This window comes from Nelusetta ayraudi, unplaced genomic scaffold, assembly GCF_046127955.1.
Source record: "Nelusetta ayraudi isolate G7.1 ecotype Tasmania unplaced genomic scaffold, CSIRO-AGI_Nayr_v1 ptg000016l, whole genome shotgun sequence".
NCBI lineage: Eukaryota > Metazoa > Chordata > Actinopteri > Tetraodontiformes > Monacanthidae > Nelusetta > Nelusetta ayraudi.
The window spans coordinates 2210090-2237936 of NW_027466066.1; the positions used below are offsets into that span (position 1 = coordinate 2210090).

A 27847-nucleotide genomic window follows, 5' to 3' on the forward strand; every position below is an offset into this window, starting at 1 on the left:
TTAATCACGTTCCACTCTCACGAGACTAAAGGTTGTAAAGTAAATGCAGACAAGGCACAGAACAAATCGTAGCCTCTTGCCAGCAGGACCTCTTTTCCTTGTGTGGCAAGGCGCAGAGGGAGGCATAGTGAGGGACCGCCACTGTCACACTTGCATTACCTTTAAGAATATCAAATTTGGCGGTACATATGGTGTTTGAGGATGTTCGAACCACAGGTTTATGGAGGAGGCTGCAAACAGAGGGCTAAACATTCAGTTGTCTAGAAGTCCAATGGAAGAGTACGACGTCGACAGCTACTACTACTAATACTACCACTAATAATAATAATAATAATAATAATAATAATGATAATAATAATAATAATTAAGACAATAATGTATTGGCAAACAGGAGATCAAAGTGATGGTGCAAGAAAATAAAAATACAATTTCGCAACCAAGGTAGACGAATCCAACGCACCAGTTTCCTCCTGTGCCTTAGTACTTAATTCTCTTTTTGGGGCCGGAGTTCAAAACTGACGGCCTGCGGACACGTGGGACAGACACGACCGACTGCGCATACACACGGGCGCACGTGTACGACGGGCAGGAAGTTATGAACAGCTATACGCCGACAGTTACGTGACGCGGCTGTAGCTGTAGCCCCGGACTGTCATTACGTAAGCCCCGTCGTCGGCTCGGGCTCTTCCTAATAACAAACAGCCCAAGTTGAGCTGTCTCTTTTTTCGCCGCCATGGCTTCCACCCCGACAAAAGAGTCAGAGAAACACTGCGTCCTTTGCTGCCAGGAGGTCGACATCTTCGCCTTGGGGAAATGCGACCACCCGGTGTGTTACCGGTGCTCCACCAAAATGAGGGTTCTCTGCGACCAGAAGTACTGCGCCGTCTGCCGGGAGGAGCTTGACAAGGTGCGGATGTCTCCGTCACTGTGGGTCGGGGAGGCGCCCCGAGTGGTTGTTCAGCTAGGCCGCGCCAGCCTGGTGGTTTCACTGTGAAAATGAAACATCAACGAAACTACGTGCTCCGCAGAGACTTTAAAAGTGAACGTACTTAGACGCTGGTAGTTATTATAAACGCACCGGTTGCCGCTACTGCTAGCTAGCTGTCGTTAGCCTAGCGGTGTTAGCTCAGCCCCGTGTGTGGAGTGTCAGTTTGGCTCCTTTATCAAGCACAGTCGACCAACGGGTTATCTTTTCTGAGGCCGTGTCGCCGTCAGTGTACGTGTGAATCTGTGGCTCACCTCTCTTTCAACCCACTGACGTTAATGTCGATCGAAATGGTCGGCTGTCAAGTCTTAAACCAGCACGTTTTAATTCAACAGTTTTTTTTATTTTATTTTTTATTGCCCCCTTGCTGTTCTTCTCATAAAAAAAACCTTGAAAGTTAACATTGTCAGAATATATATTAAAAATGATATTGTCAACTGTTTATCATTTTCTTCCTACTCTTTTCCAATTTTCAAATAGCCACATAAAGATAAAGAGAAAAACCAGCCTGCTGTCGGACAGACGTGACGTATGATTCAATTGCTGTCATTTAAAAAGCCTAATCGAAGTTGGCTGTCGGTTATCAAGTGTTGTAAATTTAATTCCTTGGCAACCACCGTTGCGGACGTAGTTGTGGAGGTAGTGCGGTGTCCAGTTTACATTGCTGCAAATCAGTGATACCCTGCAAATATTACCTAGTAGCTGTTAAAAAAAAATTTCTGCTGCATGTTATTGCTTTCCTCAAACTGTTTGTGCTGTGACATGACCTGGATGTGTAAAATTCTGGCGATGTCCTCTTCAGGTGGTGTTTGTGAAAAAAATCGAGGCATTCGCTGGTCTGCCCTATCGGCGATTCCACTGTGAGAAGAAGCATGACATCTATTTCAGCGATGAGAGGATTTACGCCCAGTACAGGTACTGTACTAACTACTCCACTTCCAGCTACTCTCTTTCTGAGTGTCCCGTGCTCTTCACTTTTGTAAAACTTGAACTGAGTCAGCAGACTTGCCTGCTGACCCAGTTGCCTGAGTAAGAAACACATGTACTTGAAATAAATGCACCTTTGTCCGAAACCAAAATCAAAGATAAATGTTTTTTTTTTCTGTTTTGGGATCAGACATCTGCTGTCGCCAGAGTGCCCTCGCTGTCCAGAGCCAAAAGTCTTCTCCAGGTTTGAGGAGCTGGAGCAGCACATGAGGAAGCAGCACGAGCTCTTCTGTTGCAAACTCTGCTCAAAGCATCTCAAGGTACACTCCCTCCTCCCTTGGTGACCTGTCCAAGAGGAGCGCCAGGGGTTGTTTAGAGAGGGATACTGCGCACTAAACAAACAGATAATTAGCTGATTGAACAAATCCTGTTCTTTGTTGTATTTACAGTAGAAGATAATGGTAATTGAATGATGTGCTCACTAGTGTTCCCTAAATTCTGGTTGGAGGCACTTCCCCAAAATAGGCAACTTCCTGCAACTACTTTTATCTTCCATGTATTTTTATTTTGCTAACAAGAGTCTCTTCTTCCTCTGAAGTATAAATTGTTTATTTAACTTCAGCAGCAGTGAATATTGCTCGTCCCATCAGCGCGATCAGTTGCCTTCTGTTTGGAGCTTCTCCCTGAAACTTGACTTCTGCACCCCATCAGATCTTCTCCCATGAGCGCAAGTGGTACAACCGCAAGGAACTGGCTCGGCATCGGGCCCACGGAGACCCGGACGACACCAGCCACAGGGGTCACCCGCTCTGCAAGTTCTGCGACGACCGTTACCTTGACAACGACGAGCTGCTCAAACACCTGCGCAGGGACCACTACTTCTGCCACTTCTGTGATGCTGATGGATCGCAGGAATACTACAGGTGCTTAAAAAGTTGCTTTTTTTTTTTTTTTTTAATTTTTTTTGTAAACGGTCATGCAGACAGACGCTGACCTTTTGTGCTCTGACTTCTGCCGGCCAACAGCGACTATCAGTACCTGAGCGAGCACTTCCGGCAGAGTCACTACCTGTGTGAGGAAGGCCGCTGCGCCACAGAACAGTTCACCCACGCATTCCGCACCGAGATCGACTACAAGGCCCACAAGGCTGCGGAGCACAGCAAGAACCGGGCCGAGGCTCGACAGAACCGCCAGATCGACCTCCAGTTCAACTACGCACCAAGGCAGCCGAGGAGGAACGAAGGTTGTCACACGCAGCTGTTCAGTATTGGAGGCGTTGATTAAAAACCTGATTAGGAAAGTTGTGTTAGCTTTGGCTTTAGACTGTTTGGAAATTTCCTGCAAATGTAAATATTTTGCACGCAGCTAAGTCTAAGAGACAAGCTGGGCCATCTTTCATCTTTTAAAATAGTGATTGCTGGTGAACTCGGGTGTAATAAAGATGCTCTGTGCTCTCTGACTTCAGGTCTGGTGTCGAGTGACGATTATGAGGAGCTGCGACACCGACGGGGAGGTCAGAAAAGCTGGAGGTACAGTCGGTGAGTCGGAATTAGCTGCACTGTCTTCACTGGAGGAATTGTTTTCTAATTGTTCTCCCTGATTTAAACATTAACTTTGAAAAACATTACAAACAGTTCTCAAAGTCCCCCATGACATATTTGCTGCCCCACCATTTCTATTTAAAGTATTTCTTCTCCTCATTTCTCCCCCTCTGCCTGTTTATTTCTAATTTAAAAACATTGTTGTCGCAGGGAGGAGGAGGACAGGGCCGTGGCAGCCGCAATGAGAGCCTCCATGGTGACGCGCAGGCAGGAAGAGAGAGCGGCGGTGGTGCAGGAGAGGAGCGCTCCCAAGCACAGCAGAGAGGAGAGGATTGCTCCCAAGCACAGCAGAGAGGAGAGGATTGCTCCCAAGCACAGCAGAGAGGAGAGGATCGCAGAGAGAGCAGAGGCCGAAGACGCCCGGCACCGCGCCGCGAACAACAAGCCAGCAATCAAACCTCCTGGTAAAAAAATGTTTTTTAAAAAAAAAACAAGTGAAAGGCTGGTTCTTGTTAAAGAGCCTGATGTCAGAAGCCGTGTTTCCAAGACAGTTTTTCGCAAAATAATAATTATGTTTCTAAAATTTCGACAAAGTACAATTGTGATTTGCAGCTGTTTCCATTGAATAATGTGAAACGCATAAGCCATAATTCTCGTAAAATCTCACAGGACGAGATCATGTTTGCTTTTGTTTGTGTACGTTTGCTTGATGTCAAGAATGGTTGTTGTATTTTTCTCTTTGATTACTTGTCAAAAATATTCCGTCTCCTTCTCCCTCCAAACATAACGCGCCATTTTCACTTGAAGTGAACCGTCCGGTGACGTGTAAATGCGATAAGAGTGTTTCTGTGACGCTTTTGCGATGCACCTCCATATCGATACGTCTGAAAAACCACCTCATGAGAGCGTCAAAACCTTTTAGCCATATTTGAGAGGTTTTTCGAAGTTCAGGTGTTTCCATGACCAGTTTTTTCATGCGACATTTAGGTTTTGCGCAATTCTAGGGGTAATGGTAACGCAGCTATTATAATGGTCACCTTTGACTTCAACAGTCAGAACAATGAAGAGCAAAGATCCAGAGGAGGACGACTTCCCAGTTCTGGGTGCTGCCGCACCAGCACCTGCACCTGCACCTGCAGCAGCAGCAGCAGCAGCAGCAGCAGTTGCAGCAGCAGCAGCAGCCGCCATGTAAGTTGCACCACCGCTGGACAAAGTTTAAAAAAAAATAGCAAGTCTTGCCGTGCCGCTGCTTCATACGCTTGCGTTTTCTGTCTACCCGCCAGGGTGAAAGCGGCTCCTGCGCCGGTGGCGGTGGCAGCGGCGGTCAGCGCGGCCCTGAAGGAAGACGACTTCCCCAGCCTGACGTCCCGAGCCGTCTGCTCCCCCATGACCCCGGCCTACTCGGCCCAGCCCCGCAAGACGTCCTCCTTCCAGGAGGAGGACTTCCCCGCCCTCGTCTCCAAGGTCCGCCCTCTCAAAGCCGCGGTCCGCAGCAACTCGGCCTGGTCCAGCCACGCCCCCACGGCCAAGTCCGCCACCGCTGCCGGCCCTCCTACTCCCAAGCTCTCGTCTGCGCCCCCCTCCGGCCCCCAGCCTCTCTCCTCCTCCTCTTCCTCTTCCTCCTCCTCCTCCCGTAGGAAAAAGAAAGTGGGCGACGGCGGGAGGGCGGCGTGCACCCGATCTCCGCCCCTCTCCGACGACGAGGGCGGGGGGCTGACGCAGCAGGAGTTCCGCGCGGTGCCCACCATGCTTGACATCTCCTCGCTGCTCACCATCAAAGGAAGCAGCAGCAGCAGCAGCAGCAACAAACCCCCCACCGCCGCCACGACTCCGAGCCCTCCTGTTCAGACCGCCGCCCCAGAACCTCCTGCCCCGAAGCCCGGGAAGAGGAAGAAGCAGAAGAACGCGGAGAAGAGTGCCGCCTCGGCGGCGGCGTTAGCCGCCGCGCAGGGCGTCAGCAGCGCCTCGATGGAAACGGCAGTACAGAAGGAGAACGTCCCGGACAAAAGCTGGAACAAAGTCGCCCCCGCCGGCCCACCGGGCGGACTGGTCAACGGCCACGCGGAGAAGCCCCCGGCCAATAAGAAGGAGGCAGACGCTGTCGTTTCCCATCAGAACAAAGAGCCTCCTCTGCCTGAGCAGGAGGAAGAGGAGTTCCCCGCCCTCATGACCAAGAAACCACCACCAGGTAGAGACGATTGTGATGTAGATCAGTGTGTTGGCTGCCTCTAAATTTCAGCCTGAAAGCTTGAACTGATTCACATCTTGCACATTTGAATTGACTCCAACTTGATTAAAGACAAAATGTTTTTTCCTGGATGACTGGTACTTGTGGTAGGGGTCGATCTTTACTTTTATTAGTGAAACTCATTTGCCTTGTAGAAGTGTCATTGGTTGGAATGAGTCTAATTTAGAACATGTAAATTAGGAGTATTAAAAATTAATCGATTATCGATTAATTGTCAATTAAGAATTTAATCGATTAAATTAACTTAGTCGCAATTAATTGAACATTTTTTTTACACAGGTAGTTAATATCGTAACAGTGTAGTGGCAGGAAAGAGAAATTTACCTGTAGATACCTGCAGACAGTCATAATATACCTAGAACAAAAAAAAAAAGGTTGGAATGTGACCCATTAGAAGTCAACTTAAAGTCAGAGGATAAATGTTTAGGGTGTTTTTACTGTTCTCTAATGTAAAAATGGGTCACATTGGACCCTCAACATTATTTAAGGGTTAAATAATGTCTTCTTTACACATTTTTCATTGTGAAATTTGGGTTGGCTGATCAATTAATCGTTAATCGACCGATGGGGTCAATCAACTAACGATTAAGGAATGAATTGATAATTTGCATTCCTAATGTAAATGTGCAGATCTGAAAGTTAGCTGCAACCTTCACTAGAAAGAGTTGAAAATAATAGCATTGTCATTAATAAAAAAAAAAACTGAAATTGATAATAAATTGAAAATTGTTGATCAAGGCAGCAAGTGTTGAGACAGACCAGGAGCTGAAGTTTCTGTGGGGTCGTGAACTCATCATTGCTGTTGGTGTTACTGTTCGGCAAGTTAGAAGAGCAGTGACGGAAGCTGAAGTTGCCTCAAGAGTTTTCATCGTGTTTGTCCGTCAGGCTTCAAGAGCTCCTTCCCGACCAAGGCCTCGGCTCTGCCCTCACCCCCGCCCGGCCTCAGCCCCGGCACCACGGCGGCCAAACCGCCGCCGGGTTTCACCAGAATTCCTCTCAACAGCAACGTCGTGGATCCTGCTCCCACTGCAGTCGACCCGTGAGCGAGCCTCTACTCTTCTCACCTCACCTCAGCTCTCTTCTCCGCAGGTTTTATTTATTCACCCTTTCCTCCCTCATTACCTCCCAGGCCGCCCAAGTTGCCCGGCAGCGTTTACCTGGTGCCGGATGACTTCCACCAGAGGAACCTGCAGCTGATCCTCTCCATCAGGAAGTACCTCAACAACGACGAGTCGAAATTCAACGAATTCAAGAACTACTCGGCGCAGTTCAGACAGGTACGACGATCCCCGAGTCCATCGTGAATCGCACGTTGTGGGTGGAACGCCGAAAGAAGAAACATTTCTACTATCATTTCATCAATTAGAAAATGTGTTTTTCCGTTTCAGTTTGTGTTTTCTTTTTCCCTTTCTTGCAATTTTCAGTTTCAACTTTCTTTTCTGCTTTGGGCAGCTTGAGGCATGTAAGGTCTGCGACAGCGAGCATATTAGTGCACGTAAAGAAGACGACTGCCTCCTCCTGAGAGCGCCGTATTCTTATTTTATTCGGAACTGCATTCAGCCAGCAGTCGACATCGACATCGTGACAATATTGTCATCAGATTATTTTGTCAATAATTCTTTGGTGTCGAAAAACTTTGCTAGATTTCTAATGACATTACAACAAGCAACGCACCAATACACATTTTTTTTCACTTCTGATCCAATCCCAATACTGGAATTTGGATATGTGCCGATGCCAGTACTTCTCACATATCTGTGTGCTTTTATATTATCATCATTATCACTGTTGATTTCATGTGAGGTCGCGATAAACTTCTCGAAGTTTCTCTATGGCATTTCGGCCTTCTGCCCCCTCGGCTAAATGCGTCCATGGGCTCTTTTACTTGGCGCTAATTCAAATGTTTGATAACGAAACTTGGTCTGCGGCGTTTCGAGGGTAAAGTATCTCCACGTATGGAAAGTTGGCTAGTAGGTGGATAGATAGATAGATAGATAGATAGAAAGATGGATAAATAGATGGATGGATACTTTATTGATCTCCAGGAGAAATTTGCCACAGTAATGCTAAAATGCCAAATGCCTGCTAGCCGACTGCAAACTGTGGAATGGATTCCCTGGATCGGATCGGCCCCGATTGCGACTTTTTCTTTCTTTCTTTTTTTTTCTTTTATCACCTTGGAATGCCAATATTTTCTGCTCCCGCTGCGCCTCCAGGGTGCGATATTGGCTTCCGACTACCACCGCTGCTGCAAGGAGCTGCTCGGCGACGACTTCAACCGCATCTTCAACGAGCTGCTGGTGCTGCTGCCCGACACAGCCAAGCAGCAGGAGCTGCTCACGGCCCACGGAGACTGCAAGGCGACGGAGAGGCAGGCGGGCGGCGGCGGAGGAGGAAAGAAAAACCGCAACAAGAAGAACGCCTGGCAGGCGCCGCCCACGGCGGCCTCGGCGGCGGCCGAGCTGGACTGCCAGGTGTGCCCCACCTGCAGGCAAGTTCTGGCCCCCAAGGACTTCATCACCCACAAGACCCTGCACATCAGAGACAGCGAGGAGTTCCCGTCGCTGCAGTCCATCAGCCGCATCATCAGCTAGTCCCGGGTCGCCTCCGGCTCCGCGTAGGAAGAAGAAAGAAAAACGGCCGCCCGTCGCCTGAAAACGTCGTCTTGGCAAGAGTTTCAAACGTTACGTCCGGCAACAGCTTTTCTCGTTAAATAAGGTTCGGTGCGATTGGTTCCACTGCTCCATTTCAACCACACTCGCTCCGGCCGGCGCTGATCAATTTAAGAAGCCTGTCTGAGAGGTTTTCGCTTGAATTTACGTTTTCTTTTTTTCTTTTTCTTTTTTTTTATTAAACCTTCGCAAAAGGAGGTTTAAGCTCCGGTTCCTCAGCAGGCCGCCTTTGTTATAAGAAATTACACGAAACCGTTCGTTCAGTTTCATTCTGAAGCGCGATATTTATTGAGGTGCCAGCTGTCCAGTCAGTTCAGTCGCTGCTTCTCTTGGAGGAGGAGTTTTTGGGAGGAGGCTGTGAGTGAAGCTGCGTGTGGAATCCCGAACAAAAGTGTTTTAGTTTTCTATTCGAATGTTCACTGACCATCATGTGTGGTTGATTGGGTGGCGAGTCGATTGGATACTGGTGACATTGGTGTGAAACTAAAGACGGTTGACAATAAAAGAGCGTCCTTGTGTTTTTTTCCCCCTCTCTGGTGGGTGAAATGAGGAAACTTACGAGTTTTATGGCAACATAGATTGTAGTTTTTTTTTTCACGTTCGGAGGAAGTTTCTAGGCCACTCTATCTTTCTTCAGGATTACACCTCCCACCTCCACTTTTGAAGTACGCAGGGTGGCGGTTGGATTGGAGTAAACAATCAGTTTGTTTTATTTCTCCAAGCAAAGTGATAGAACCTGTAGAGGACGCATTCTAAGATCTATAACGTGGTGATCTACTGTGTTCCTTTATTACTGATGTGCTGTGCAGTGGTCCTCACCGTCTCCTCACAGGAGAGGGAGAAGGTCCCGTGTCTCTGCTCGGGGATCCACCCCAGCCTCCACCAGCAACCAAGATGTCCAGTTAAGTTTAGTGACTAATCAACTTCACTAACTTAGCTTTTCATCCAGCACTTTTGCAATTGATTAGCAGTCACTCTGTCTGACTGCTTCACTTTAGCTTCATGTCCATGTCTATCTCTCCATTTCTTTTTATTGCCTTGGGACTGTCACTTAGCTCTTTGTAAGTGAAAGCTTACGGATTGATTCATTTGATTTGGCCTCAAAAATCTTTTTAGAGCCACCACATTTAGCCCTCTGTTTACAGCCTTCTATGAAATGTGTGATGGGAGCCAGCAAGATGTCAGTGCCCAGTTTGTGACATCATCAAGGGCACATACCCAAAACTCTATTTAATTGGACCTTGAAATTAGTTTTTAAAAAAACGAAATAAGTTAGAGGCCTGTAGCTTTTTTTTGTGTGTGTGTGTGTGTGTGTGGGGGAGCTGTAGTTCAACAAAACTCTGTATTCTTCACACAGCTTTCTGGTGGGTGTGGTCTCAACAGATTTTTTTTTTTGTTTCAATATAACGTTAGTCAGGGATTTTTTTTTTCCCCAAAAAAATGTTGACACATTGAAGTCAGAGACAGAAACAGGCAGTCCAAAACATGTTTTCTTTATTATAGGAGTGACGGTCAGACTGCAGTCCAGAGACATTCAGGTAATAGACAGTGACACACATCTCTGTACACAGCTTTTTACAGCTTTTTAGAGGTCAAACACCTTCAGAACAGGAAGAAACAGCCCAGAAAGAAAAAAAAAACCAAAAAATAATAGAAGGGCAGCACACGGTAAAATCAATGTTTGATCGATGGGGTTCAGTTTATGTCCTTTATTTTTTTCTTTTTAAAATGATCAATATTATGGGGATTGATGGCGTCACATCCATGCATGTTTTATACTGGAAACCACAAAACTGATGGCACCTGCTACACTAAATATCATCAGCCTAACGGAACGACAGCATGAGCACGTCACTTTGATTTTGGTGCAAACGGCGCCTTAAGGGTGGTCAAACAAAAATATTTTCATCAGAGCGCGCATTCTGATCCATAAATAATCATCGATATTACTATCATATATATTTGTATATATATAGATTTTTGTACATTATTCTCAGCAGTAAAAACCAGACCCTAGACAGCATCACACACAAGTTCCATTGACTTCAATGATTACATACTGAGTTTTACAATCAACCAATACCACGGCAGTGTACAGGGGCCAGAGCACAAAACATAGAAGTTTCTTGTCATATTATTATTATCATCATCATCATCATCGTCGTCATCTACCACATTGATTGAAGAAGAGTCTGAAGCACTGTGAACGATAGGACAACCTGATCTGACAGCAACCGTAACTACCTGTTCTAGCGAACTACCTTGTACTGGCTCCTCCACTGTTCACCTCAGCCCAGTAATGCGTTTAAAAGACTATGCGGTGGCGTTTCATGTTGGCTTAACCCAGAACTGCAATAAGTTGCTTAGGTCAAATTTACACGGATTACGCAATTATTGCGATCCCCTCATTCATCGGAACTATGCCAATTAAATCTGTTAGTGTTGCGTATTTGGCAGGGTCGAATTCCAAATATTTGAATGTTTGTCATGCCCCTGCTTCTTATCCTCGCCGGGGCACATTTTTGGCAGTAGCTTATCTATAAAGCCTAACGAGCTGAGTAGTTTTGCTGACATGAGAGTCACTAGCCTGGCCAGACCACTTAGAAATGAAGGTTATGCACAGCCAATGGCCAAAAAGGTGTCAATGATCAAATCCATTGTTCGCTCAGAGTCCATCCCATATTAGGCTTGGACCTACCAGCACGTGGCCTTTGTGCAAAAGCCTGAAACATTACCACAAATAGTCCTTTACGCAATTCTGTGCCTTTAGCTCCCAGAAGGCCGAGCAGCACAGCGGCACCCGGCAGTTAGACCCTCACCCAAAGTAAAACTCCATCCCTCACTTGATAACCTCCGGTACGATTGCGGCTATGCACTTGGTGACATCAAGTCCGGGGAATAAATATCGAAAACAAACAAAAAGTCATGCTCACATGCTTTCCATTTGCCTCAAGACTGGCTTTATTGTAAGTATTTACTTTGAAAATTTCTTCCTTTTTCTTCTTCCTTTTGGCACTGCAGCGGGATCGTATAGGGCCAAAGCCTGAAATTTGTCAGCTGACATTTCTGCTAGCGGAGCTCAAAGCCCTGAATACCTGGGTCACATTTGGACTTCTTTACAACATCTCAAGTAATGGACGTTTAAGTTACATAGTCAGCGTTGTGGGACACTTTTCTGCCTGGGGCCTTGAGATGAGTGCACACTGAGAGATGTGTGCCCATGGCCGGGCCAGAACACGAGGTTTTATAGTGTGCATTGTTGCAATTCTGAAATTAAAAAGTCCAATCATTAGCTAAAAAAAAAGAATAGCGTTAGCTTCACTGATAACTGAATCTCACTATCCAAAAAACAAAGATCTTAGTGTCAACTCGAGAATTACACACCCTTCGATATTGAGTGACTTCTGTACAATAACCTCATGCATTACTATCATGATTACTAAGCTCTGGAGAGGCCATTGCCACACTCCTGCAGTGCATTCTCTGGTCTGCAGAGGGCACTGTTTCAAATCAGTCAGGGTAGCAGGCAAGGCGTTCTACCGTTAAATTGTGTATCACTATCATTAAACGTTATATTTGGCTCAGGATACCTATCAATTTTAGCCTTAGTCATTTAGATATCGTAACAGGGACACTGATAGCATTTTCTTAACTTTAAGGGGAAGGGCTAAGTGGCGGAACAGATTCCCTCCTTGGCAATAAAGATTTTCTTTTTTTTTTGACAACACACTTTCAGGAAAACCAACAAACCACAAAAATTCAACTAAAAACACACGCACGCACACATTTTACACAAACATAAACGTACACATACGCGCACCTCTGGTGCATGCCACCCGCTGCACTTGTCGACTCAGTCACACCAAAAAAAACTACAGATTCTCTGATGATGAGCGAACATGAGGCGTGACGCTGACAGCTGCTACACACTGACACGACTGGGCGAGGGCGCTATTTACACACAGGGACCTAAGTGACCGTCGTCCACCAAATCCTTCCGCCGGGATGGACAGGCGAATACGCGCCGGCTAGCCATCGCTAGCTAATCATCGCTAACCATCATGAGTCCCGCACATTTTTTTTTTTTTTTTTTGTATTTCCCCGCCTGAGGCAGCGCTTCCCTCCACCTCGGGAATAAAAGTTTGCCCCCTTTGCTTCGTGACCGACACAGAACCCGAGAGACGCCAACAACATAGTCAAAAACGTGGTCATAAGTAGACAGCAATAAGAACACAGGGCAGTTTGGCAGCTTCTAAAAACGTAAATGTAAACAGACCTGACTTAGCCAGAACCCCCCCCCCTACTCCCTCCACAAGTCGCGAACAAAGTTAGAACACACACGACGCTCGTCACGGGACACTGTCTCAAAGAACTCACTGCACACATTCCCTGGTACAGCAGATGGATTATGAGGCGGGAGGGGAGGAAGGGTTCCGGGCACACGGATGTCTCCTGGGTTAGAGACCCAGCGGCTGAGTGAGATTTGTTTGGGTTTGTTTTTTTTTTGGCGTTTTTTCTTTCAAAAGAAACATTAAGGTCACAATGGGAACCCCTGGCCCACCCCTGGCTCCTTTAAGACTTTGTGTTCCAGACAAATCAATAACCCATCCAAGCTTGACAGAGAAATAACGAGAGGTGATTGACTGTGCATCAGGCTCTCCCCAATGAACTTTGAGAGTAATTAGCGAGGGAAAATTTTACACTCGTACCAATAAATTGGCAATTTATTATTATTTTTTTATATATAGGTTTTTGGACGATTAAACAGTGATGCCCGATTTTTAGGAAGGTCATAAAACTCGATATACTTGATATTAAGGCTTTTTAAACACTAATGTCATTTGTCAACGAGCGATTAACAAGTTTAATATAAAAACTTGCCTGAGATTTGTTAGTACAATTCAGATACTAGTGTGTAATTTGAGACAGTGTCCCCAGCTCTTGGCTGGAACTATCCTACATACAGTACAGCATATACCTACAGACCTACATGAGAACGTGAGATATTGCACTTGGTCACTAAACATTGTCGTTTTTTTTTTGTTTCTTTTTCCTTAATGTGAAAATCTAACTAAATCAAGTCACTGTCTGAGACACACAGTACAGTATGGCACTTAGTTGAGGTCTAAGTTTGGAAACATGCAGATTCGATACACATGATCACTTGGGGGAAACGCAGCAGGGAACCATGGAATGGAGGAAAGACCAGACCGGACTGTTGCTGAAAAATAATTTTTTTAAAAAATGGTGAAAGCAAATCCTCACACTGTTTGGCATGAAAGGGGGACACGAGAGCGAGGGAGAAGAATGAGATGAAGGTGCCGTGCGAGAGCGCCCCGTGCGCCTTTCCCAGTTATCTAAGACTGCCTGGCGGTGGACTCCCCTCCATCTCTCTTCACCTTTCTCCAAAAAGTGTGTGATCTGGGCAAAGACGCCTCTTCTTTTTGCATTTCCTTCTCTCGTCGCCTTTTCCCTCACCCCCCTCCTCCCCCATCTAATTTTTGGGCACGTGAGTGGGGGAAAAAAACGAGCTTGAGCTACACGTTTAGCAAAGAGCAGGTCGAAGCTGGAATGTCAAGAAAAATGAAATGAAAAGCAGAGCAGGAAACGAAGGAGGAGAGGCCGTCTTTGAAGATTGGGGCACTCGGCCCCGACCGATGAACAAATGCAGGTGAAACATCGCGAGAACCGACTTCCTCTCTCTTTTCCTCTCCCCACCTCACCCCCCTCCCCAGTTACCACCGTCGCCGCCTCCACCCGCCTCTAGTATATGGGGACCTGGTACGTGGGCGCCGCGTTGTTCTCAGTGAAGGGTGGGCTCTGGTAGCTCTCGGTGGTCTCAGTGGTGGTGCCACCTACTGGGGAGTTGGAGGGGTAGGGTTGGCTGGGCGCGGCGCCGTCCATGTGCTCCGTGGTGAACAGGGCCATGTCCGTGCCCATCAGGTACTTCTGGACAGCGCGCACTGTGAGCCCGGCCTGCAGGGGGCAACGTGGAGGAGAGAGGTGTCAGTTTGGGACAGCGAGACAAATGAGAAGATGTTTATTAAGGGATAAAAAGTGACGCAGTAGAGCAGATCATAGGTGTCAAACTCTGGCCTGTGGGCTTTGCTTGTTCAGGCTGAAGCAAAGCTTGTTTGGGCCCATATAAAAAGGTTCACTGTTCCATTCAGAGGAAGATTTATTTTTTATTTTTTAAATAAATATCAATGTTGTCCAAGTCTTAAATTTTGACTGTGTATCTGAGTTCGACACCCTTTGCAGTAGTTTGTTGCAACGTGCAGAAAGAAAACCGTTACCACCATCCCATAATTTGTATTTTACTCTATGCCGCGGTAGAAAGCTATTTAATATATTTATATCCTCACTAAAAGAGGGTTCACTTCTGTTCTCCTGAAGCCTTAAGAAATCTGCTGCTTCCACTGCACTGGTTCTCTTCTGCCATTGACAATAAACCCACGTGCCCTCTGAGCCACACCAGGCTCAAAGAGCCACAGTCCAGAACACGGCTGCGTCCGCTCTTACCCAAGTGATTATGGAGAAGAAGGAGAAGGCGATGGCAGCGCGGGCTGCGTCTGCGCCCTGGTTGAGTGGCAACTCGTCGGCCGTGGTCCGAGACCACTGATTGGCCAGGAAGCAGAAACTAACAAAGTACAGGAAGGTCCAGAAACCTGCGAATAACAGCAGCAAAGAGAAAGAGAGTGTGACGTGGACGAAAAAAAAGGAAATGTGAATCGAGCGTTCCAGGTGCTCTCTGTTCCCTTTGGAAACTGCACCCACTCTGATATCTGCACTGACTTGATTTAACGTGACAGCTTTCATTTCTCCTGAGTTCGAGCAAAGACTCTTAAAATAGAGAAGTGACTCAAGTATGCTGCCTTTAATTTGTATTTTTTTTAAATTCATTTTTAATTTGGGGGAAACCCTAAACCGTTCATTCTTGCCTTTCCAACATGATCACAAAAACTTGAACATTTCTGGGATGCCTTGTAACCTAAATGTGCCAGTTGAAATATTTCCAAAATTTGTTTCTGCATAATCCACCCTCCATATCCGCACCCCTGAAATTTGAAAAAAAAAGGACCTTTTAAATCCTAATTGGAAAATGATGGGACCAGCCTTCCGCGTACCACGTTGAAAGCACACCAGTTAAATCATTTTTACCCTCAGCTGACTTTTTTTATTTTAATGTTGAGCCAAAAAAGTTAATCAGGAGTACAGCATAAACGCTGTTCATGATCTGAGCTAGAAAATTAAGTTAGCAGACAGCCAGGCAGGCAGTCAGCCGCTTCCAGTATTTCTCCTACATCATCCTCTGCTTTTTAACAGCAGCTTTACAGCAAATCCCTTTTTGGTTTTCTTGGAACAAGAGAGAAGCTGATTGGCTTCAGCTCAAAAGAGCTTTGGATTGGAGCTTGTAAAGGTGGATGTGTGAAATGCAGCAACTATTTTTTTTCTCTCTATCTCTTCCGCCTACCAGTCTTCAGTAGAAGACAACAGGTGGCCTGGTCAGCCAATCAGCCACCTGCGTTGGAAATCCAGGAAGTGGGGGAGGGGATATAAGACGTGGGAGGGGCCTGTTTCTTTGCGTTAGACCATGTGGCCACCCAGGTGAGGTTGTCTCTTCATTCTCACAGTGTGTTTTAATGAACTTAATGTCAGAGCTCACATTAGGAAAAAAAAATCAGGAATATGGAATGGCGTGTCATGCTATTTGTTCATTTCAGAGGGACCTATCCAGCAGGAGCAGGAGTATACCTGCTGGGGATGATATCGTGTGCTAGTGAAGGTCGTGTTACTTCCTGGAGCTTGGGCCTTCTGTTGCTGTTTGATAGGCGGACAGGAAGTTAGAAGTTATCCCAAAAACCTGATAGGGAAAGAAATGTTGCGTGAGGGGCGGTGATGACTTGCATTAGGGGCGGAGTTATGGGATGCTAGAGATCACTGTTGAGCCTCCCAGAGGTGCTGTTGGGGCGACTCAACGAAACTCTGATAACACAAGAGTCCCAGCTAAGGACCGCAAGGCCATGATCACTGCTCAGTGGTTTAACTAGTTAATTTATCTGCTTTGGAGGCTAATCCTTTTATTTATTTTTTTTCAGGCTTATGTGACCTGAACAAAGAATGTCACTCCGCTATTCCCCCCCCCCCCCCCCCCCCCCCCGCATGGCTCTGTCCTTACCCGAGAAGCCAATCTCGAGCATCACCGCCTTCTTCCTGTCCTTGATGGAGCTGATAGAGGCGAACTTGTAGTCCAGCAGGCCGAAGAAGGTGCACGCCAGCAGGCCCACCAGGCCCACGAACACGCCGTAGTTGCAGGCGTCGGCGTTCTTGTTGAAGACGCAGTAGAGGCGCTCGCTGCCGATGTTGATGTAGCCCTCGTTCACGATGGAGGCGAACACCACCAGGGAGAATATCTACGGGAGTGAACGTAAACGAGTGAGAAATTGAGGGGGAGCGGAAAGAAAAAAAAACAAAAAAACGATCGATACGCGACGTTCGCTCAACTCGCTCCGTGGGCCGAGAATGTTTGCTGCCGCCTCGCTGGAGGCAGGATCTGGAGGACGCATCCTCCAGTGCGTCTCTTTGAGCATTAACCTCGTTTCATCTCCCTCCCTTCCTCCCTCCCGCCCTTCCCCACTCTGACTGACTCAAAAGGTGAATGCTTGACTTCCCCTCAAGAATGCATCATCGACGGCGCCATCCCGAGGCAACGTCAGAGCAAACTCGTTTCAATTGGCTGCTCGCTCCCTCTTAAAAGGCCGCCCCCCCCCCCCCCCCATTGCATGTGATCTGATTTGTAGTTTATTCCCTGCATTTCTTCCTACTACCTCTGTTGTGAGCTCACATGCTGAGGCTGATCAGCTGACTAACCCTCGGTGGCAGAATAGGGCCATGTGACAGGCACACGCACACACACACACACACACGCACACACTCTTTAAGGGTTTGAGTCATATGATGGTGGTGGTGGGAGACAACAAAGGGATAATACCAGTCCCACATTGTGAACTAATCACGAGTGCCGACAACACAATGTGAGATGCACATATGCAGGTGACTGTCGGAAAGACCGTATGCTTAGTTCAAATTCAAATTCAAATCCAGTCCATAAGAGTCGAAAAACAAACAAGCAAACAAACAAACAAAAAAATTCTTGTATGTTCTGACGAACCTCATATCGACGGGGACACAAAAACCCCTCGCTTTCGTGGTGGCATCCTCACAACCTGTTTTGTTTGCTTTACACTGTGGTTTCCTGGTAACTCAGCAAGATTATTCATTTCGGTTTTCTTTCACAGAGCGAGAGAGAGAGAGAGAGAGAGAGAGAGAGAGAGAGAGAGAGAGAGAGAGAGAGAGAGAGAGAGAGAGAGAGAGAGAGAGAAGAGAGATCCCAGAGCAGCACGCCATGTCGTGAAGGAGCTGACCCCAGGTACGACTTCCATGACTAAGAATTTATGAATGTTTCTCAATAGTCCAATAGGATTCTATGATCTTCTGCGTCACCTTATCATGAAAGTAGACTATGTAGCGGCTTCATAAGCACGTGAAAGTCTACATATGCATTACTTATTAAAAAGAAGCTAATTTGAATAAAATGAAATTAAGATGAAATTGTTTTTATTAGACAGGAGAAAAGGTAACTTCTAAATTTGCCATTTGCGGCCCATTAAGCTTTCAAGAAACTTGAAGAAATTATATTAATAGTAAGCAAGTAATAAAATGGCTGTATTTCATCCATTTTCTCAGTGTTTTAAGAGTCACGTCAAAAAACGATCTAAATACCATGGGGTGTCAGACATACTTTGTTGCAGCGATTTTGTTCATTTCCCCCCCCCCCCGCCATGCTATCATGTACCCACTGTCGCCTAGACCTTGGATCTGCTGAGGTTGCATGATTGGTCACATGATCCCACAGCAGGGATAAGAAGGATTTGACATGGAACATTAAAAAAAAAAAAAAAAATCCACATCAATAAAGAAATTAGCGTCATTTGCAATATGCTTTCTTACCATTAGATGTCGCTAAACCTCACACACTAGGCCTTTAAAGTGCTCCCTTGTCGTAAAACATCAGTGATGTTTACCGCATGTCGCTAATTAAACGGAATGCCGCAATACGTGACCAAAGTGAGATGTTGCGTGAACCCCACGTACAAAATAACATTATTGTGCAGCGCCGTGATGTCACTTCCATTTGATAGGTTGGAGCAGCTGCACACATGAGCGTCGAGATGATGCTGCGTGATTTACTGGGGTTATAAAACGTGGTGCCGACTGAGCTGCACGTCCGTAACCAAGTGTCCTTCGGTCGGAAGGCGCGTGAGACACCCGGATTCTCTCCCCCTCCATTCCGAAATAATTCTCAGGTGGCTATTTTTAAGGGCGCCGCGCGTAAATATAACCTTCGGCGTCGCGCGCCGGTGTTCGCTGCGGGCGCTTCACGGATCCCTCCGACGGCAAAGACCTTCTCCGTGTCACCCAGAGGTGACGCGCTACATCAAACGTCAGGGCACGACGCGCGCGTGGCTCTGCGTGCGTAATGACGGCGGCGGGCCAATCACGGGCGGAGATGACTGACGACGGCCGTTTAGGGGGTAAAATAGCGAGATTTTTTTTTTTTTTTTTTTGGTGCTGGGGGGGGGGCAGAAAAAATGGGATCAGCGTGTTTTAAAATGACTTCGACGCACGGGTGTGTTAGTGAATTAGAAGTGGAGGGGGAGCAAACGACGGTGGTCGGGGAAACGCCGATGAGACGAGCAGCGGGGAGTAATTAGTCATTTTCAAGCCATTCCAGCTGCGGTCTGCTGCACGGATTGGCTTGCGCGTAAAAATCAATTATGACCAGATTTCTATTTATATGTTTTTTTTCTAATGACATGGTGCGCCAAATAAAACAACAATCTGCCTTAAGATCAGCTATGTGGTCGGTGGGGGTGGGGGGTGGGGGGTGAAAACCAGAGCCGGGCCTCGGTGGTTCCACACCCTCCACGGTGCGATTTGTGTATAAACACACACACACACACACACACACACACACACACACACACCCAGGAAAAAGGCACAGTGCGTCCCATGGTTTCCATTTACACACCCCAGCTCGATCAATTATCGCCGCATTTCTGGCCTTTTCTGTTACCCCCCCACCACCACCACCCTCACCCCCTCTCCATGCGATGAGAATAGGCTACGTCACGGGACTCAACAACAGAGAGGACCCCCCCCCAACACACACACACACACACACACACACACACACACACACACACACACACACACACACACACACAAGCAAAGCATCATCATCATCATCATCATTATCATCACTCGCATACAGCAGCAGCAGCGCAGCAAATAAAATGGGGGTTAAAAAAAATGCTCTCACCCATGTCAGCACTCTCAGGATGGTCTGCGGCTGCTTGGCAAAGGCAATCGGGTCGACGCTGGACCCGGTTCGGCCCGCTCCGAACGATCCCCCTCCCTCCATCTTCTGTCTCTCGCCGCCGTGCGTCTCTCTCCCTGTGTGTGTCTGTCTGCCTGTGTGTCTGTCTGTGTGCCTGTGCGCTCCTCGCAGCTCCACCACGCTCCCTCCCGGCTCCTCCACGGCGGTGTGTGTGTGTGTGTGAGTGTGTGTGCGGATGCGCTGCCGCTCTGCCGTCCGCTCTACAGGAGGACGGCTCCTGCGCGTGCGCGCGCACCCAGCGATGCGCGCGGCCTGCGTAGCGGCAGCAAGCAGCGCACCGCGTTGAAGGGGAGAGAGGAGGGCGTTGTGGGGTGCGTGCGTGCGTGGGCCCACGTGACCGCGCCTCGACCAGACCGAGAAGGCTGTCGGCTCGATTGAATTGAGTCTGAGTCGTTGATCCGAGTGGTCTGGGTTAATTTATTTAGATTTTGCTAGTGCATGGTTCTGTTCAGTTGAAAAATAAATGTCATCTGATTCAATGGTAAATATCTTGACGTTTAAAGAGATCCATTAGTAAGAAATACTAAAAACAAACAAACAAACAAACAAACAAAAAACCTCACACACAGACCTGTTGTGCTTTCACTCATTCAGTCCCATCTACATGCCCATGCTCCCATCTATTTTTATTGACATCACACACACGCGATTCTGCATGTTTAAACAGTAAAATTATTTTTCAAAAAAAAAATAAATAAATAAATAAATCCTCTCTGCAAGTTTCAGACCAGGAAACGTCTTGTGACAAATGCCCTGTGCTAAATGCCACATACTGTAGAGGAAAGTGATCACGAGTCTCTTATCATGGGATATCAATCTATCAACTCACTGACAGCCAGCTACACTCAGAGCCAACTGGACTCTACGGTACCATTTATGATTAGAGGGCGCTTTAATTTACAAGTCTGCCTGTAGTCTAACAACATGCATGCGTTTGATCAGGTGACAAGGAAAAAAAAAATACAATTGTTTGATGATGATTTAACGTTTAATCTGCGTATTTGCTCGACCAAAAAGCTGCTAATATTGGAAAAGGAAGAAATTCAACCCTTAATGAGAGATTAGGCCTGTTGCTGATGATTTAAAGACAAAAAAACAGCAACCTTTTATCATCCCAATGTGATCTTCAGTACAGAAAATTAGTTGGTAGATAATTGATTAAAAACAACTTGCATCAGTGTCGAGGCTTCGAGGGAATTAAAGGAAAACATCGAATGACATTGCAGTCAAATTTTTAGACACTCACCAATGCCCGCTAGTGTATTTTAAAAGGTTCATGTCGAGACATAATGCATTTGAGTCAACACAGTGTAGTCAACCAAAACTAACTGCTTCGGTCCAACAGGAACAGGAAGAAGAGTCAGATAAAATGAACACTATTGAGGTGTTGTTAAAAATAGAGCTTTCCACTTTAATTACATTCAGATCATTACACATTATACATAAAGTTTGACTGATAGATATACAGAAAATAGCACACATCGTGGCCCAAGAGAGAAAACGTACAACAGAAAACGAACCAGACTCCTTTTTTTTTTTGTTCTGCACAAACACAGCATGATCCCTTGATATAGTTAATATAATTTCTGAAGCTGACACTCTTGTTTCATAATTAGGTTTTTAAATTAGATTAAATTAAATTAAATTACACACTGTTTGGTGTTTGCATGGTTCATGGACAAATCAGCATATGGTGCCAAAAACACATCTGTAAAGAGGCATCAGCTATGATGTATAAAAGAAGAAGAAGAAGAAAAAAGACCAGGTTCAAACACTTTGTTTCAATTCAGAAAAACAAAAATCAGTAGATGCCTCTGTAGATTATATATACAACTATAGGTTGTATTATTAGGTTTAACCTGAGACAAAACTGGATAGAAAGATGTGCTCCACTTAGCTTTGAGCTTAGTCACAGGAGCCATCTTTCCAGCCATCCCTCCACCTCTCATCCACGCGAGAGCAGTCGAACTCGGGCTTCCCCAGCCGGACGTTGATGTCATTATGGATACCACAGAGCCACTGAGAAAGGGCATGGCGGCTCCTGGTGTCTGGCTGATTGGTTTTTAATCTGTGGGGAGGAAATGGCGCTGTTAGAAACTGACTGCAATCCATCCAAAATTGACGGCTGGAGTCGCCAGCTTCTCGTGGAAAAAGTAGAAATGCAGATAGGCCATAACTCCACATATTAAACCCTAAAAAAGGGCAGCTTTGTGGTCTGACCTGCCCCTGAGATCCTCGGCACACTCTTCACAGGGGAAGACCTTTGAGAAAAGGTTCATAAACTGCCCCATTTCCTGCTGCTGTGCGAGGGACGGGTGGTCGGGGTAGTACGCCGCCATGGTGTGCAGGAAGGACCAGGTGTTCCGGCCCAACTCCCCCCTGTCCAATGGGCACTGAGGATCTTGCTCCAGCTCAGACTCTGCAGTCTTAGTTTCCTGGAAAAATCGTACAGTCAAATGTAATCAGTCTAATTCAAGCGACGGACAGAACTGCAACTAATGTGGTCAGTAATGGTTTGGGGGGAACATCGATTCTCTCCTCATGCCAGGAAAGTGTGTCCCTTTGGAACTTCCCAATAGAAACAGCTGGAGTAGATTGCTGACCTTTTTCATGGCGACATCCAATGGCTACTATAATCTTTTACACTACATTAAAAACCAAACTGATTGTCCTGATCAAGCTTGAAAATAAAGTTGCTTCCCCCTCCAGACTAGTACAGCTATTTAGCAGTAGTGTAAAACATCAGGGCCAACCTATTGCCCTTACACTCACCTGTGCGAGACCTGTCGACTGCTTCTTTTGGACCTTCATCCACGATCTAAAGTCCGTGCAGGCCCTGCATGGCTTCTTTCTGACCTCTCCGGTTTGCTCCTGTTCTTTGCCGGGACGTTCCTCAGGTGGTTTACCGGCTACTGAAAACGGAAAACCTTCAAAGCCAGTCGGCTCGGCGGTGTGTGATCCCCTCTGTCCTGTGGGCGCAGCCATGTTTCCCTATTACCCAATAACGATGATGCGGGTACACGTCAGAGATATCCGAATCTTAAAAACGCTGCTACGTCGGAACGAATGCATTCCAGTTGTTTTTAACACAAACACGCGTCAAGAATCATGTTTAGAAAGCACTTCCTCTTGTTGATGGAAAGCCCTGAAGGTTCTACACTTATAACGTCCGTTCCACAAAGTTGTACCTACCCGGACCTTTCACGGGAACGCACCGGTTTCCGGTTTGTGATGTCACTCGCCTGTGTATGTAGCTCAGTGTAGGACCTGCCAAAGTGTAAATATCCGTATTCCCACACTCTTGTAAGCAGTTAACATTTTCTTTGTTTTTATGCGAATGCATGTTTGGAAATATGTGCTGGAAAAAAACTTTGTTTAAGCCACTTCGCCTGACGTTTTGTCCCATTTGTTAGCATAGTGACTAGCAAAGCTAACCACTGTGTGATAACACGTTTTTGCGTTTTCTTCTTCTGTCCTCTCGCTCTAGCTGTTGCCCGGCTGAACTGCCGCAATGGGTATTTTGGAGAAGATCGCGGAAATAGAGAGAGAAATCTCTCGGACTCAGAAAAACAAAGGTAAAAGATTTCCTGCAGTGGAGCTAATTGTTAGCGTTGACATGCAGTCAGCTTTGTGTGTGTGTATGGCAGGAGAGCAGTCATCTGAGTTCAAGAACATTTTCGTAGTTGTAAAGCTAACTTGAACCAAACTCTTATCTTTTAGACGATTTATTATTATTATTTTTTTTACTTTGACAGTTTCATTATAATAAGTTGTAACTGCTTTTGTGAAATATCCGTTCCTCGACTTTACATTTTGAATCCAATCTGACAGCCACTGAGTACCATTTGGGATTGCTGAAGGCCAAGCTAGCCAAATACAGAGCTCAGCTCCTGGAGCCCTCCAAGTCAGCTGGGGCCAAAGGCGAGGGCTTCGATGTTATGAAATCGGGAGATGCCCGTGTGGCCCTCATTGGTTTTCCTTCTGTGGGAAAGGTAAGTTACGCTGACAAGTGTTGCCTGGCATGGGTTTAAAGTGAGATTGACAGTGGCAAAATGAATACACTTTGTAACAATTCATCAAGAGCTCGTCTAAATCATCCGTTTTCTGTGTCCCGCAGTCCACCTTCCTCAGTTTGATGACATCAACGGCCAGCGAAGCAGCATCCTATGAGTTCACCACCCTCACCTGTATACCTGGAGTCATAGAGGTACGTCATTGTAGATTAACATCATTGTACACTGAACACTGGAAGAGACCAATATTTTATTGACACATCTTTTGCTCCTCAGTACAAAGGGGCCAATATCCAGTTACTCGATCTTCCTGGAATCATCGAGGGTGCTGCCCAGGGTAAGACACAGACATCTTTTTTGAAATTGTACTGTTATATGAGAAATAAAAGCGAAAAGTCACACAAGTTTATGACGTGCCCAACCACTTTTAGGCAAGGGAAGAGGTCGGCAGGTCATCGCTGTTGCCAGGACAGCGGACGTCGTCATCATGATGTTGGATGCCACGAAAGGAGATGTTCAGAGGTGTGTGACCCCTCCCTCACCCTCACTGTTGGCTTGACTGCCATGTATGTCATCGTGGTGAGGATTTTTTTTTTTTTCTTGTCTTCTCATCTAGAGAACTTTTAGAAAAGGAGTTGGAGTCAGTGGGCATCAGACTCAACAGGGAAAAGCCAAATATTTATTTCAAGGTACGGTTCATGTTTTATTATTAATTTGCCTTTTTATGCAATGCGAATAGTTCACTTCTGTTTCTCTTTTCCTGGCGGAATGCGTCTGAGCAGAACCACGATACTAGCCAGTTGCAAAAATACTTATTGGTTAATACTTATTTGCTTTGGCAAGCTTGGGATCTTTTCCACTCTTGAGAATCAGTTTGACTTAACATGTTTTGCTTTTTTTTATCGCAGCCCAAGAAAGGTGGCGGCCTCTCCTACAACTCCACGGTTCCTCTCACCCACTGCTCAGAGAAACTCGTTCAACTCATTCTTCACGAGTACAGTATCCTTTTGCTCCGCAAGAGACGGACAGTGAAAGCAAACAAATGTGTGACCCCTCTGTTCTTTTGCCATCCGCATGGACTTGATGTCCAGCCACGGCATAGTTTGCATTTCTCTTAACTCCGCCCCCAGAAATCTTCAACGCTGAGGTGCTGTTCAGGGAGGACAGCACGCCAGACGAGTTCATCGACGTCATTGTTGGAAACAGAGTTCACATGCCTTGTCTATATGTATGTCAGCGTTCATGTTTATTGTGAATTAGGCACGGCTGTTGAATTTAAACTCAGATGTTTCTGAAGTTTAAGCTTCTTTTTTTTTAATCATTAAAGTAAAAGTAATGCAGTTGTTTATCATCCGTGCCCTCAATAGGTGTACAATAAAGTGGATCAAATCTCCATTGAGGAGGTGGACCGCCTGGCCCGTAAACCCAACAGTGTCGTCGTCAGGTCAGATACTTGTGTGTTGTCTTATTTTGGAGATGCTGTTCAGTGTAGACGCTCATCAATGCGGCTGTGGTTTTCATTTTTGCTTTGTCCATGTGTGAATTTTAGTTGCGGCATGAAGTTGAACCTGGATTACCTCCTGGAGCAGCTGTGGGAATACCTGGCCTTGATTTGCATTTATACCAAGAAAAGAGGAGGTTTGTTTTCTACTGTCACGTGCAATCGTCAGAATACTACGAAAGAGGGCCGCAAGGAGAGAAAAAAAAATATTACAGGAAGGATATTTTTTATTTAAGTTTTGATTTGGAGTTTTAAGTCAAAATTTCGTGATAAAGGTTGATGTAAAAAAGACAACATTTCGTGAATAAAGTCAAAGTGATACAAAGAAAAAAATTTTGTGAATAAAGTGTTAGTGTAAATTTTGAGATTAAGGATATAGATGGTGGATTAACCCAGATACCCACAGTTAAAAGTAAATTGCCGAAGACGGGTGTATCCCACAAGGTTCACACACAGTAATCAGGAAACTGGCGACACAGAGCCTTTCCACTTTGGTCTTGACATTTTGACTGACTTCATGTTGACATTAATTGCAAAATTTAGATTTTATCCATGAAATGTCATCTTTTTTACGTCAACTTTATTCCCGAAATTTCGACTTTACTCTCGAAATTTCAACTTTATTCTCAATTTTTGAAAACTTAAAAACAACCTCTTATCTTCATTCTTTCTCTTCTTTTGGTCCTAATCCTCTTCCGTAGAATTGCTATAAGTGCAGTTCTTCTAAAAAAAAAAAAATGTATTTCCCTTTAGAGCGGCCAGACTTTAACGACGCCATCATTATGAGAAGAGGAGCGAGTGTAGAACACGTGGTGAGTAAAACAAACATGCTCCGGGTTTTCACGTGTGTACCTGTCCATCAATGATAACTGCGTTCTCTTCGTCTGTCTGAAATGCTTGCAGTGCCATCGAATTCACAGGACCTTAGCCAGCCAGTTCAAGTATGCCCTGGTTTGGGTGAGTAAACTCCAGTTTGACAAACTTGAACTTGCTTCAACTTCAATTTTTAAAGCGGAATGACCCTTTGCTCATATTGAACCAGCAGCATCAACAGCTGCATGTTGATACGAATATGGATCTTGAAATTATGACCTTTGTTGGATGCTCTTCAAAATTATCACGGAGATATAATTTTTTTTTTTAGCGACCAGTTGAATGTTTAAATGAAACAACACACTCTTGATGTTTTTTGATGATGAGACTAAATACGGTTTTCTAGTTAAGTCTAGTTTGGGAATCTACTTTCGTTGTCCTCCTTAAGTACATACAAGATGGAAGCTTCTGATACCTGCTGACCTTTTTGTCCTCCAGGGAACCAGTACCAAGTACAGCCCCCAGAGGGTCGGCCTGACGCATATTATGGAGCACGAAGACGTCATCCAGATTGTCAAGAAGTAAAAGACGGTGTTGATTGGCCAGAGGGGACAGGGACGGGATAAGGGACAGTTCTGGAGGACTTCAAATGAAAATGGAAAACAACCTCACTGTACAGTAGATATCCAATAAAATGAAAATAGCCATCATGCTAATTTTGTATCCAAAAAAAAAGAAATAATCACCAGATAACGAGGAGGAAGGAATATTAGCCGACTGTGGACGTTCAAGCTGCAGAAGAAACGCTCATTGTGAAAGGAAGTGATGGAATGGAGGTGGAGAGAATAAAGTCCATAAAATTTTAAAGTCTGTTGAGTCCACTCCTTTTTTTTGTTTGTTTTGTCTTAGCAGTTTTACACTCATTTGCATTGATCAGCTCAGCAATAACGGTTTAATTGTATTTAAATATTAGATTATTTTTTTCGTTGCAAATTGTTTTTGTAACCTTGGTTTAGACTGAATATGTCAACAACCTAGATTTTAATAGCGTGATTACATGGGAAGCTGAAATGAGTTATTAACTAAAAAAAAAAAAAAAAAAATCTTTGATTATAACTCATATTAAAGAAAAATAATCTGTAGATGAGTCAATCACCAAATAATTGATAGCTGCAGCTCTTACTACTTATTCTATCGCTCTTTGAGTTCAGTCGGATTTAGAATTTTTGTTAATGATGATTACCCGACTACAGCCTGTTGTGAGATGGAGTAAGTTGTCCTTGCTTGTCTGGCTATTTGGTTTAATTCTTTCATGTAATATGTTCACATGTACACTCGACCGAGCCTGCATCACCTGGCGTCATGTTGTGCTGACCGCTTCTGTCACAGGACTCCCTTCACTTGAGCATCAGCACCGTGGTGCCTGGTGCCGAGCAGGTCGGGGGGGGTCAGTGACCTCCGCGTCTTGCTCCCTGTCACCTGCCGCCCAGCTGTCTGTCTCTGCTGTCTTTAACGCTCCTATCCGCCTCTGCCCTTAGAGTACGGACTCCGAGCCAGTGCTCCCCATTCAGTCGCGCACAGGACGGCACAATGGCCCCCATTAAATATTGACGAGCGCCTCTTCAGCGGAGGAGAGGGCGACAAGGGAGCGAGAGAGAGAAAGAGAGGAGGGCTTCTGGCAGAGGA

At 45.8% G+C, this 27847-nt stretch overlaps 4 protein-coding genes across 6 annotated transcripts; 2 read left to right on the top strand and 2 right to left on the bottom strand.

Moving 5' to 3' along the window:
- The first annotated feature begins 538 nt into the window (after positions 1–538).
- Positions 539–8878, top strand: znf598 (zinc finger protein 598). Of its 2 annotated transcripts, XM_076023820.1 has the most exons (13): positions 540–907; positions 1788–1900; positions 2103–2232; positions 2624–2835; positions 2938–3155; positions 3378–3450; positions 3664–3757; positions 3818–3917; positions 4506–4641; positions 4737–5641; positions 6587–6740; positions 6831–6978; positions 7918–8878. In XM_076023820.1, exons 1-13 carry the CDS (start codon positions 734–736, stop codon positions 8293–8295), a joined length of 2835 nt encoding a protein of 944 aa, XP_075879935.1. In that variant the 5' UTR covers positions 540–733; the 3' UTR covers positions 8296–8878. The 2 variants fall into 2 exon arrangements, with proteins under 2 accessions (XP_075879933.1, XP_075879935.1); XM_076023818.1 differs by having other exon boundaries at positions 539–907; positions 3664–3917.
- Positions 8879–14120: 5242 nt separating this feature from the next.
- syngr3a (synaptogyrin 3a) lies at positions 14121–19975 on the bottom strand. Its single transcript, XM_076023825.1, has 4 exons — positions 19757–19975; positions 16553–16787; positions 14896–15041; positions 14121–14349 (listed from the first exon to the last, which is right to left on the bottom strand). The coding sequence occupies exons 1-4, from the start codon at positions 19856–19858 to the stop codon at positions 14137–14139; spliced, it is 696 nt and encodes a 231-aa protein (XP_075879940.1). The 5' UTR covers positions 19859–19975; the 3' UTR covers positions 14121–14136.
- Positions 19976–21219: 1244 nt separating this feature from the next.
- gfer (growth factor, augmenter of liver regeneration (ERV1 homolog, S. cerevisiae)) lies at positions 21220–23000 on the bottom strand. The gene is made up of 3 exons (XM_076023826.1): positions 22607–23000; positions 22055–22269; positions 21220–21902 (listed from the first exon to the last, which is right to left on the bottom strand). The coding sequence occupies exons 1-3, from the start codon at positions 22817–22819 to the stop codon at positions 21740–21742; spliced, it is 591 nt and encodes a 196-aa protein (XP_075879941.1). The 5' UTR covers positions 22820–23000; the 3' UTR covers positions 21220–21739.
- Positions 23001–23013: 13 nt separating this feature from the next.
- On the top strand, positions 23014–27028 carry drg2 (developmentally regulated GTP binding protein 2). 2 transcript variants are annotated; one of them, XM_076023822.1, is made up of 14 exons: positions 23014–23137; positions 23322–23409; positions 23666–23826; positions 23952–24041; positions 24124–24184; positions 24279–24369; positions 24464–24536; positions 24756–24846; positions 24978–25075; positions 25215–25291; positions 25397–25485; positions 26102–26160; positions 26252–26305; positions 26660–27028. In XM_076023822.1, exons 2-14 carry the CDS (start codon positions 23346–23348, stop codon positions 26744–26746), a joined length of 1095 nt encoding a protein of 364 aa, XP_075879937.1. In that variant the 5' UTR covers positions 23014–23137; positions 23322–23345; the 3' UTR covers positions 26747–27028. The 2 variants fall into 2 exon arrangements, with proteins under 2 accessions (XP_075879937.1, XP_075879938.1); XM_076023823.1 differs by having other exon boundaries at positions 23072–23111.
- The last annotated feature ends 819 nt before the right edge of the window (positions 27029–27847 follow it).

Bases quoted from the DNA above. Each gene is read 5' to 3' on its own strand.
- znf598 (XM_076023818.1), top strand. From the start codon at position 734: ATGGCTTCCACCCCGACAAAAGAGTCAGAGAAACACTGCGTCCTTTGC. The intron at 908-1,787 runs GTGCGGATGTCT...TGTCCTCTTCAG, and splicing joins GCCGGGAGGAGCTTGACAAG to GTGGTGTTTGTGAAAAAAAT. The intron at 3,156-3,377 runs GTTGTCACACGC...CTCTGACTTCAG, and splicing joins GCAGCCGAGGAGGAACGAAG to GTCTGGTGTCGAGTGACGAT.
- syngr3a (XM_076023825.1), bottom strand. From the start codon at position 19,858: ATGGAGGGAGGGGGATCGTTCGGAGCGGGCCGAACCGGGTCCAGCGTC. The intron at 16,788-19,756 runs GTGAGAGCATTT...TCACTCCCGTAG, and splicing joins TCCTGAGAGTGCTGACATGG to ATATTCTCCCTGGTGGTGTT. The intron at 15,042-16,552 runs GTAAGGACAGAG...TGTTATTCGCAG, and splicing joins GCTCGAGATTGGCTTCTCGG to GTTTCTGGACCTTCCTGTAC.
- gfer (XM_076023826.1), bottom strand. From the start codon at position 22,819: ATGGCTGCGCCCACAGGACAGAGGGGATCACACACCGCCGAGCCGACT. The intron at 22,270-22,606 runs GTGAGTGTAAGG...CGATTTTTCCAG, and splicing joins AGTCGACAGGTCTCGCACAG to GAAACTAAGACTGCAGAGTC. The intron at 21,903-22,054 runs GTCAGACCACAA...TCCTCCCCACAG, and splicing joins GCCGAGGATCTCAGGGGCAG to ATTAAAAACCAATCAGCCAG.
- drg2 (XM_076023822.1), top strand. From the start codon at position 23,346: ATGGGTATTTTGGAGAAGATCGCGGAAATAGAGAGAGAAATCTCTCGG. The intron at 24,847-24,977 runs GTATCCTTTTGC...CTCCGCCCCCAG, and splicing joins ACTCATTCTTCACGAGTACA to AAATCTTCAACGCTGAGGTG. The intron at 25,076-25,214 runs GTATGTCAGCGT...TGCCCTCAATAG, and splicing joins TTCACATGCCTTGTCTATAT to GTGTACAATAAAGTGGATCA.